Source organism: Hylobates moloch, unplaced genomic scaffold (genome assembly GCF_009828535.3).
Source record: "Hylobates moloch isolate HMO894 unplaced genomic scaffold, HMol_V3 SCAFFOLD_3, whole genome shotgun sequence".
In the NCBI taxonomy this organism is placed as follows: Eukaryota; Metazoa; Chordata; class Mammalia; order Primates; family Hylobatidae; genus Hylobates; species Hylobates moloch.
The window spans coordinates 154,076,309-154,087,343 of NW_026652278.1; the positions used below are offsets into that span (position 1 = coordinate 154,076,309).

The 11,035-nt window shown below is 38.2% G+C and overlaps 1 protein-coding gene across 1 annotated transcript in view; it reads left to right on the forward strand.

Annotated features, from left to right (window-relative positions):
- The window catches only part of CPE (carboxypeptidase E), a 121,751-nt gene extending 111,030 nt beyond the window's left edge, over window positions 1–10,721 (forward strand). The window contains exons 7-9 of the mRNA XM_032148858.3: window positions 5,038–5,137; window positions 7,694–7,812; window positions 9,677–10,721. Coding sequence (XP_032004749.1) covers window positions 5,038–5,137; window positions 7,694–7,812; window positions 9,677–9,775 — 318 coding nt within the window. The 3' untranslated portion in view covers window positions 9,776–10,721. The remainder of the gene's footprint in view (window positions 1–5,037; window positions 5,138–7,693; window positions 7,813–9,676) is intronic.
- Window positions 10,722–11,035: the final 314 nt, after the last annotated feature.

The window sequence follows — 11,035 nt, forward strand, 5'->3', positions numbered from 1 at the left end:
GACTGTTCATTCCTGCAGTGCTTTGCCAGTCTTCAAATTTTATTCTGGATGTAGCCATTTACACCTAAAGTCAAGTAGAGTGATGTTAGTTTCATGTGCCAACAAATAGTCCAGACCAATCTATTAAACTAATTTGACATAGAAAAATGCTGTTAAATAAACATTTAAGTATTTATATGTATATATGCACATATAAACATATACATATAAAATCAACACTTTTTTTAAAGTAAAACCAGGAGTTGAATCCAGTTTCTTTCTCCACCATTGCAAGGCCCTGTTGCAGTGGTCCCTATATCTTGCTATGGCCTCCTTTGAATAAAGGCTGCTCTACCAAAAAAAAAAAAAAAAAAAAAAGAAGCAAAATCGGCGTAGGAATTCTTTTACACATGTCAAATATCCATATACTGTAATACCTTACCAGGGACTATCATGGAATAGATCCACTGATGTCAGATGGTTATTAAAGAACACTCATTCCACAGGATTCTTTTTAAATCAATGGATTCCTGCTGCATGTTAGCTTAAAAAGGTATTTTCCAACAACAAAAAATTAGGATAAGTAGTCCACGATGACTCTAGAACAACTTTGGTGGGAACCCCTACAGAATGTCTCCTTTGAGGAGAGCTGTATTTGGATGGATCTTCTAAGAGCAAAGTTAACTGAAAAGTATGTTTTTGGATAGAGGAAGTAAGATGGGACTGATTGAGGTGTTCTCCACTTAGATATCAAATACAGTGCTTTTTATTTTAATAAATATTTAATAATATTTAAAATTTTAATAATATTTGTCTTAATACTCCTTAATACAGTGCTTTTAATTTTATGTATATATTGTTTCAACTAAAATGTATTGACTAGTTTCACATCCCAGGCATTCTGTGAGGCACTGGGGATAGTGACTGTCCTCAGGAAGGCTTCACATGAGTGCTGTCAGAAACAAGAATACCTAATCACAAGACAGGAGGAGAGCTGGCTGAAAAACAAGAAAAGCTTAGCTACAAGGAGCAATAACAGTACACAGGAAGGGACCTAACCCAGTCATGGGAATTTGGAAAAGGCTTCTTGGAGCCGTGCTATAAGATTTACTAAAGTTGATGCCAATGAGATCATCACTCTGATTAACAATTTAAAAACATGCTTAGCTGCTGTTTAAATCATCTCTTAGTTCTTGAGAAAAAAAATAATACAAAACAAATAAAACACATCTTCTTATCATCAGGAAAAAGGAGATTTGTCATACTTAATGGTAGCAGGTGGGCATGCATCCAATTCATCTGACAGTAATATCGATTTATATATAAATAAGCTAAAAAGAAGAAGGATAAAGTTATACAATCCTATTTTATGCCACGCAGAATAAGAATTTGCTCTGTCCACAGATCCATGTGATCTACCTTGATATGGCATTGTCATTAGGATGCAAACTGTGTCTAAGCAGTGAGTGGTATTTATAACCAGCTCATCTAGCTTGCATCATATAACACACCAGTTTAGGAAAACAAAGGCTGATGAAAAATCAGTGAGGGCTGCCAGAAGTTCTGTGTTGTAATTGTTGTCTTGACAATGGTGGTGATTAGTAATTGAACACCTGGGCCTAAATTCTAAGCTTGGACTAGTTTACAACTCATGGAAAATAGGTGATTAGGAGATCTATTTCTGTAATTGTTTGAGAGGAAATCCCTTGCAGAGTTTTAAAGAGATGTTTGCAGGGACTAGAATTGTAAAGCTAATTAGAGTAAAGGGTTTGCTAAGAAGAGCCTCCCTTCCACTCTGTAGCTTTGAAAGAGTCTAATTCTCAAAATTCTCAAAAAATTTCTTAAAGAATGGTTCATGTGCCAGGCGCGGTGGCTCACGCCTGTAATCCCAGCACTTTGGGAGGCTGAGGCGGGCAGATCATGAGGTCAGGAGATGAAGACCATCCTGGCTAACACGGTGAAACCCCGTCTCTACTAAAAATACAAAAAATTAGCCGGGCGTGGTGGCGGGTGCCTGTAGTCCCAGCTACTCAGGAGGCTGAGGCAGGAGAATGGCGTGAACCCAGGAGGCGGAACTTGCAGTGAGCCGAGTTCACACCACTACACTCCAGCCTGGGCAACAGAGGGAGACTCTGTCTTAAAAAAAAAAAAAAAAAAAAAAAAGAGAATGGTTCATGGACACCTGCATTAGAATCATCTAGAGTTCTTATTAAAAATGAGTTTCCTCTCCTACCACTAAATCACACTCTCTGCAGGGGAGGACCGAAGAATCTTCATTTGCAGCAAGCTATCTGCGTGACACTAAGTACATGAGGGTTTAGGGGTTATAAACAGTCATAGCAACAATGGAGAATCTTCTGGATGCTTTTTCAGCCTTCATTGAAACTGAGATGTCCTGGAATCTGGGGAGCAATCATGTAGGCACCACAAGTGTAGTAAAATAGCTTCTCCAGGTCTGAGTGAAATATGGACTTTCGTGATTTCTTTTGCAAAAGCCATACAATCTGAATTTTCCAGTCTGAATTCATGGGGAGTTGACACAGCCCATACACTTCTACTGAGATTTATTACTACACTGGAATTTTTCAAACAGAAAAGTTGACATATCACAGACAGACATTTACTTCTTTAACTATTTGTTAAACTGCATATTGCACATATTGCAATATAAGTCTTGGATTGCAGAGGCAGAAAAAAGTAAAGCCATGAATATTAACCTAACATATTTGTGCCTAATACAGGCAAATAATATGTTCTTGTAGTGGTTGATTTACTTACTTTACAATGATGTGGAAATTAGAAACTTTCTTTAAGGCTTATAATATTGATAGTTTTAGGATTATAGTGCCTCAAGAGGAATAAAGTACTTGGGTAAATCCTCTTTTATCAGCTAGCATCTTTCTAAGTTTTATTGAACAGGGCCTCATTTTAAGAAATTTAGAGTTTGGGTCTCTACATATAGCCCTTTTCTTCTTCTCTACACTTTTTCTGATTTTTCATCTTTTAATTCAGAAGGTTAAGTTTTCGTGTTTCATGTTTTCCAATGGCTAAATTTCAAACTCTTTTCAATTTTGGTTGGTTAATTCATAAATAAGTTATGGAGAAAAGTTAGAATTGAATAAATCTTAAATTTTTAAAAATATATTTACTCTCTTTACTATACTGGTTGCCAATAAAATGATCGTTATTACTGACAACAGGGATAGACTTTTCCTTTGCATTCCTTTTCATTTGCATTTTCCTTTGCATTTCCTTTGCGTTCCTTTTCATTTGCAACATGAAAAAAATTACGTTATTTTTATAGGGTGCGAGAGGTTTCATTTTTTTAAGAAAAATGGCACACACAAAAAATATTCCTGGTAAAAAGGGACATCTTTTTGATAAAACAGTGTACCATGCCGAGTTTATTCTTTGATGACAAAGGGTTACAGGAGACTTATCTGTCTTCTGTAGGGAAATAGTCAAGTATTGTAAGTAGCAAAAGACAATTTATTTTCTATAGCCAGATTGGGTGAGGCACAACCTGAGCATTTGGGAGGTTGGTGCAAATTTTGTTAAATAATCAAGTTTAATGAATTACCATTTGATATTCTAGATGCAGTACTTTCTTTTCTTTTCTTTTTTTTTTTTTTGAGACAGGGTCTCCCTCTTTCGCCCAGCCCAGAATGCAGTGGCGCAATCTCGGCTCACTGCACTCTCCGCCTCCCGGGTTCACGCCATTCTCCTGCCTCAGCCCCCCGAGTAGCTGGGACTACAGGCGCCCGCCACTAAGCCCGGCTAATTTTTTGTATTTTTAGTAGAGACGGAGTTTCACCGTGTTAACCAGGATGGTCTCGATCTCCTGACCTCGTGATCCGCCGTGCTGGGATTACAGGCGTGAGCCACTGCGCCCGACCACAGTACTTTCTTAAAGACCTGAAGCAACTCTGTCACTTCAAACACATATTGACTTAGATGAATTGTCTTTCCAAAATAAAGAGAAAAGCAGTTTTTGTAGTTTGCAGTGTATTAAATAATAGCCAGTTGATGACTACAACTTAATTTAGGGGGATTATTCTCAATGGCAGCTCTCCCTTCTTCTTTCTAAATCAACATTCTATTTTCTGTTATGAGGTTCACTAATCTATTTTCAGCCAAAATAATGTTAATAGATTTAATGCAAAAGCAGTCACAGTATATATCTTTTTATCCAGAATGAGCTAATATTGAAGGGCTTTTATTATGATATCCTTGTTAATTGACAGTAGCCATATAATGAATACGCAGGTGACCAAAATTAAAAGAGTAAGTTATGAAATGCGCTAAGACTAGAACTTTACACATATTGTAGCAGGACGAGCTGCAGACAAAACCCCCCAGACACCGAGTTAAAGAAGGAAGGGCTTTATTATTCGGCCGGGAGCATCGGCAAGACTCCTGTCTCAAAAACCCAGCTCCTCGAGTGAGCAACTCTTGTCCCTCTTAAGGGCTTACAACTCTAAGGGGGTCCGCATGAGAGGGTCGTGATCGATTGAGCAAGCGGGGGTACGTGACTGGGGGCTGCATGCACCAGTAATTAGAACGGAACAGAACAGGACAGGGATTTTCACAGTGCTTTTCCATACAGTGTCTGTAATCTAGAGATAACATAACTGATTAGGTCAGGAGTTGATCTTTAACTACCAGGCCCAGGGTGTGGTTCCGGGCTGTTTGCTTGTGGATTTCATTTCTGCCTTTTAGTTTTTACTTCTTCTTTCTTTGGAGACAGAAATTGGGCATAAGACAATATGAGGAGTGGTCTCCTCTCTTAATATGACACTTTTTTATGATTTGGAAGGTACTAAAGTCTTTTTTTGGATGCAAACAAGATATTAATTTTCATTTATCTATTTAGGGAAAAGCAGAATAAAATGCACAAAAAATTCAGTGGCCTTTTGTGTGTGTGTCTTGATTCTTAAACAATGAGAATCTACGGTATTTGCTGGAAAATAAGGAGATGCTTGATATGAAACATATTTAAGGCCATTTCTATAAATTTATAGGTCATATTAATTTTTTGGTTATTTTTGACCTTCACAGATACACCGAGGAGTTAAAGGATTTGTCCGAGACCTTCAAGGTAACCCAATTGCCAATGCCACCATCTCCGTGGAAGGAATAGACCATGATGTTACATCCGGTGGGTCTTTGCCATAATCGGAGGCTCTGCGTTATGTACAAGAGCATAATTACTAATTATCATAATTATAAGTCTTATGTTCTTCTAAGCAAAACAAATAGCTCGTATCTCTACAGCGTTTCTCAGCTTTGATCTGGTGAAGTTTCGTTTGTGGGCTCAGATCAGGCGGAGTGAGTGGAGCCCAGGGCGGCTGCTGCGTTAGAAATCTGGGTGCAGCAGGTGGCGCCCTTTCCTCAGCTATCTCGCCCCAGAGCTGGGAGGTGGTGCCACGGGCTGCCGATGCTTCGCAGTTCTTCAGGCAAAGGAAAAGGAGCTGCTGGAGTTAAAATACCAGTAACTTTCTAGTTTCTGTTAAGAAGTGCTAACGAGCTGCGAATGGGGAGACCGAAGGAGGGAGCGGAAAGAGGAGGAAGGAAGAAAACTGCTGCGGGTTGTGTGTCTAAAAATTCTCACACAGTTTTTCATTTAATCCATATAATAAATCCGCAGGGATTCAAGGTTAAACAAGAGGCCGGGCGCGGTGGCTCACGCTTGTAATCCCAGCACTTTGGGAGGCCGAGGCGGGCGGATCACGAGGTCAGGAGATCGAGACCACGGTGAAAGCCCGTCTCTACTAAAAATACAAAAAATTAGCCAGGCGTGGTGGCGGGCGCCTGTAGTCCCAGCTACTCGGAGAGGCTGAGGCAGGAGAATGGCGTGAACCTGGGAGGCGGAGCTTGCAGTGAGCCGAGATTGGGCCACTGCACTCCAGCCTGGGTGACAGAGCGAGACTCCGTCTCAAAAAAAAAAAAAAAAACAACAACAAAAAAACAAGAACTTATAGGATTGAGGTGCGATGTTAGTGACTTCTAGGTTTTGAGCTCCATTTCCATTTCCCCAGTTTGAGGAAAATGATGCATTTTTCTGGCAAATCTACCTACTCCCATTAATAAACATTGATCCCGGTCATTTTAGTTTGTCATTTGTTGGGATCTTTTCAATAATGACAACTTTTTCTTTTTAGCTATAAACTCTTTACAATTTTTTTTAGACTTTGTGACAATTAACCTTTAACTTATGTCCCAAACCACTCTATACCATCAACTCTTTCTTAACCTTCACATTTATAGCTTGGATTAAAAAAAAAATCTTTAACATTTGTCTTCTAAAACTCCATTCATTCTTCATTTATCAACAGTCCACTAGGTGCCAGCCAGTATGCCAGAATCTGTGCCAAGATGTTACCCCATGTAGCCCCTTAGCTGGGAGGGTGAAACCCAGCGTTAGTATCCCTGTCACAAGAAACCTGTTAGCCCTAATGCGTCATACAAATATTTTCTCTGCATTCCATGATATGAAATGTTTAGGAAAATCTAACCTAGGGAATAAACAGGTGGGAAGAAATTAAATCGGAGGAGGGGCTCTAGAATACTCCACCTTTTCAATGGCAAGGTGATAATAAGAAGGAACCAGCAATAGAACTGAAGGTGGAAAATGAAGTGTGTTGTCCTGGAGGCCTTGAAGTGCTTCAAGAAGGAGGGAGTGAAAAAGCGTTAATTAAGATGAACCTTGTGAATGAATCCTTGGATTTAGCAGTTCAGAGGATCTTGACAAAATCTGTTCAATGGAGTGAGTGGTGGGATCCTGATTGGACTGGGTCCAAGAGAGAATAAGAGAAGAACCATTCTGAGATTGAGAACATGAACAAACCTTTCCAGAAATTTTGCTATAAAGCGAAGAAGACAATTGAGGCACTAGCTGCAAGGAGACGCGGATTTAGAGGTAGATTTGATGATATGGTGATGGGGGCTTAATTTTTTTGACTATACCTATTTTTGCAATGAAATAAGATGTAAAGTAACAACTGGGAGGATGAACAGGATGTGTAGGGGTGTTAGGAGAAAGGAGAAGGTGTGAAGTGTCTACGAAAACCTTGCTCTTCAAAGTGTGGCCTCTGCTTGAAACCTTATCATTGCCCTGGGGCTGGTGAGGAATGCAGAACCCGGGAGCTGGAATCAGATTTTGCATTTTACCAAGTTTCCCAGGTTTGCACCCAAGTTTGAAAATCACTGACTTAGTCAAATGGGAGATTGAATGGACTAGGGTGCCCAGTGTATTCTAAGTCTTTAGAAATCTAAATTTCTAACTAGGGCCTCAGAGATCCTACAGGGGCTACCTTTGGCCCTCACTCTGTGAAGATTCTCTGATCATCAGGTCTTCACCTGGCAAGAATCAAAACATGATGGCTGTATGTTCTGACCCTGCTGCTTGGGGAATTCATCTGTCTTTTTACCTGTGTTGCTCCTGATGTGATTAGAAGGTCTATGATTGTATAAGGTTTATTAGACAATTTAACATTGATATCTATAAAGTAGCTATAAGAAATGAAGTTTATAAAGAGAGTTTCACACCCTATTCAAAAAAATTCATTAAATTCCCTATATATTTACTTTAAAAATTGAGAATCAAAAAAGTTGAACTGAGCTAGACTGGGTATTCCTTAGATGGCGTAATTATGCATTATGTAGTTCTGCATATTTCATGTGCTTTGTGATTTGATGTTCTGCTTTCCTACAGCAAAGGATGGTGATTACTGGAGATTGCTTACACCTGGAAACTATAAACTTACAGCCTCAGCTCCAGGCTATCTGGCAATAACAAAGAAAGTGGCAGTTCCTTACAGCCCTGCTGTTGGGGTAAGTAATCATAACAATAGCCAAGCGCTATAATAATAATTAAGCATTTATCATTGTCAGGCATACTTAAGTGATTTATATTTAATCTTCATACTAGCCCTGTGAGGTAGGCAACATTGTTATCTCCACTTAACAGATGAGAAAACTGAGGCTTAGCAAAGTTAATATGAAGCTCTCTTACCATTTCTCAGTTTTTGAAGAGATTTACGAGAAAATGAAATAAAACTTTAAAAAATTAAATTTTTATTTGCTAACCTTGATTTCTATCTCAATGGGATTGTGTTTCATTTGTCTTTTTATCTTTAGCACCTAGCACAGTGCCTTTCTCAATAAGTATTTGAAAAAAAATGATGCATAAAAGAAAATTTTAGGTGGTAACCAAACACTTATTTAGCATATTTTATGTGCAAGGCTGTCTGTGCTAAGTACTATCAAAAACCATATCTTATTTAAGTAGATCTCATTTGTTTGTTAGCAAGGTGATGGTGATAAGACCAAAACTTCTCTTAGAGCAGAATTTTACTACTACCTTTGTATTATATGCCTGGGACCATGGGAATACCTGTAGGATTTCTTGAAAGTCTAAAAGCCTTACTTGAAAAGAATTTATTTTTTTTTGTTTATGTACCGAAAACTTGGAGTATAAATGCTGATTTATGCAAACAAAATATCTTGAGTTTTTAACTGGTACATGGTTTTGATTGTGTGCATGTCTACATTGGGCTGTATATGTATTAAAATCAAGAGGTATATTTGGGTAACTGAAACCTGGAAAAAATGGCCCTGGGAACAAGTTGTAAAGGTTCAGCTGTTTTGATCCTTTGTCTTTCTGGCATGCGTTAGTGCAAGGATGTATTCAATGTAATCACGATCCAAAATAATCAGGCGTTTAAGTGGCCAAATCGAGAAACTCTTAGTTCCATCTGGGATGGGGCCTGAGAGGATTGGGGTTGGGGGCTGCCTACTTTGAATAGCCTTTTATGTGGAGTGTGTGGCTTCTCCCTAGACCTGATGAAGACTCCCATTCACAAAGAGAGTGGCTTGGAAACATACTTGGCTTTTGTCAGTTTCTTTAACAAATTCAAGATTCTGGAAAGCAGAACCTTGTGGTTTGGGATACCAGCAAGCTGAACTGTATTCTTCCACATTCCCTCCCACGTTAGGAGAAGATTCAAGGCTGACAGGAGGTGCTCACTAAATAACCAAAGGCAGAAAATTAACTATAAGTTACATCCCTTTTTTTTTCTTTTCTTTTTTGAGACAGTCTTGCTCTGTCACCCAGGCTGGAGTGCAGTGGCACGATCTTGGCTCACTGCAACCTCTGCCTCCCGGGTTCAAGAGATTCTCCTGCCTCAGCCTCCTGAATAGCTGGGATTTCAGCGTGTGCCACCGTGCCTGGCTAATTTTTGTATTTTTAGCAGAGATGTGGTTTCACCATGTTAGTCAGGCTGGCCTTGAATTCCTGACCTTGTGATCCGCCCGCCTTGACCTCCCAAAGTGCTGGGATTACAGACATGAGCCACTGTGCCTGGCCAGTTACATCTTTTTATGAGGAGAAGAGACTGGGGCAGGAATTTTGTTGAATTATATCTGTCTTCAAAGCTATTAAATCAAAGGACATTTCAAATATAAGGCTTTTGAATTTTGCTTTTGAATTTTTTTCCCCTGAAAATATCTTTTGTTTATCACAAGAGATTTTTATTTCAGGTTTTACTTTAATTCAGGTGGCTGGATTGAGTGTATACTGAAACTGCTCTTATTTTTTTATTTCAATTTAAAAACACATGCTTTTTTTATTTCAATTTAAAAATATATTATCAAACATGCAGTTTGATAATAATATGCTCTTGATTTTCTCTTTTAGGTTGATTTTGAACTGGAGTCATTTTCTGAAAGGAAAGAAGAGGAGAAGGAAGAATTGATGGAATGGTGGAAAATGATGTCAGAAACTTTAAATTTTTAAAAAGGCTTCTAGTTAGCTGCTTTAAATCTATCTATATAATGTAGTATGATGTAATGTGGTCTTTTTTTTAGATTTTGTGCAGTTAATACTTAACATTGATTTATTTTTTAATCATTTAAATATTAATCAACATTACTTAAAATAAATAGCCTCTTGGGTAAAAATATAAGAACCTGATATATTTCATTCTCTTACATAGCATTCATTTTCCTACCTATATTACACAAAAAAGTATAGAAAAGATTTAAGTAATTTTGCCATCCTAGGTTTAAATGCAATATTCCTGGTATTATTTACAATGAGGAACTTTTTGAGTAATTCTAGCTTTCAAAAATTAGTGAAGTTCTTTTACTGTAATTGGTGGCAATGTCACATAATGAATGCTATCGAAAAGGTTAACAGATACAGCTCGGAGTTGTGAGCACTCTACTGCAAGACTTAAATAGTTCAGTATAAATTGTCGTTTTTTTCTTGTGCTGACTAACTATAAGCATGATCTTGTTAATGCATTTTTGATGGGAAGAAAAGGTACATGTTTACAAAGAGGTTTTATGGAAAGAATAAAAATTGACTTCTTGCTTGTACATATAGGAGCAATACTATTATATTATTTAGTCCGTTAACACTGCTTAAAAGTTTAGGGTTTTCTCTTGGTTGTAGAGTGGCCCAGAATTGCATTCTGAATGAATAAAGATTAAAAAAAAATCCCTTGAATGTGTATTTTAATTCTCTAAGATTTTTGGTCTGGCGTTGTGGTCTTGTGATGAAAACATGTATCCTCTTAATAGTGGCTTCTCATGTATTCATCCTGTACATTTTAAAATGTTAAGCGACTGCTGTGTACTAAGCACTGCATAGCCTCTATGTATGTTATTGTGGCAGGCAAAAGGTTCTGATTTTGGATACAACCTTTAAATAAATAACACACAAATTAATGTTTGGACACAAAGTCTAAATCAGTAACACACTGGTTAATATGTAATTATGCATTGTGATAAGTAAAATGACAAGAAAGAGTAGGATACAGAGAGAAAGAATGACAGAGCAACTTAAATTAGACTGGGTGAGAGGAGTCAGGGATGCATCTTAATGCACAGACCTAGAATATTGAGTGGGCGTGAGCAGTGCAGAGTGCCTGAGTGTAGGGGTGTGTGTGTGTGTGTGTGTGTGTATGTGCATGGTGGTGGTGGTATGGTTGATTAATGCTGCAAGTGTAAGTTTTGGTTAAAATCGTGCTGTTATAATAGTAGGCCCCCACAT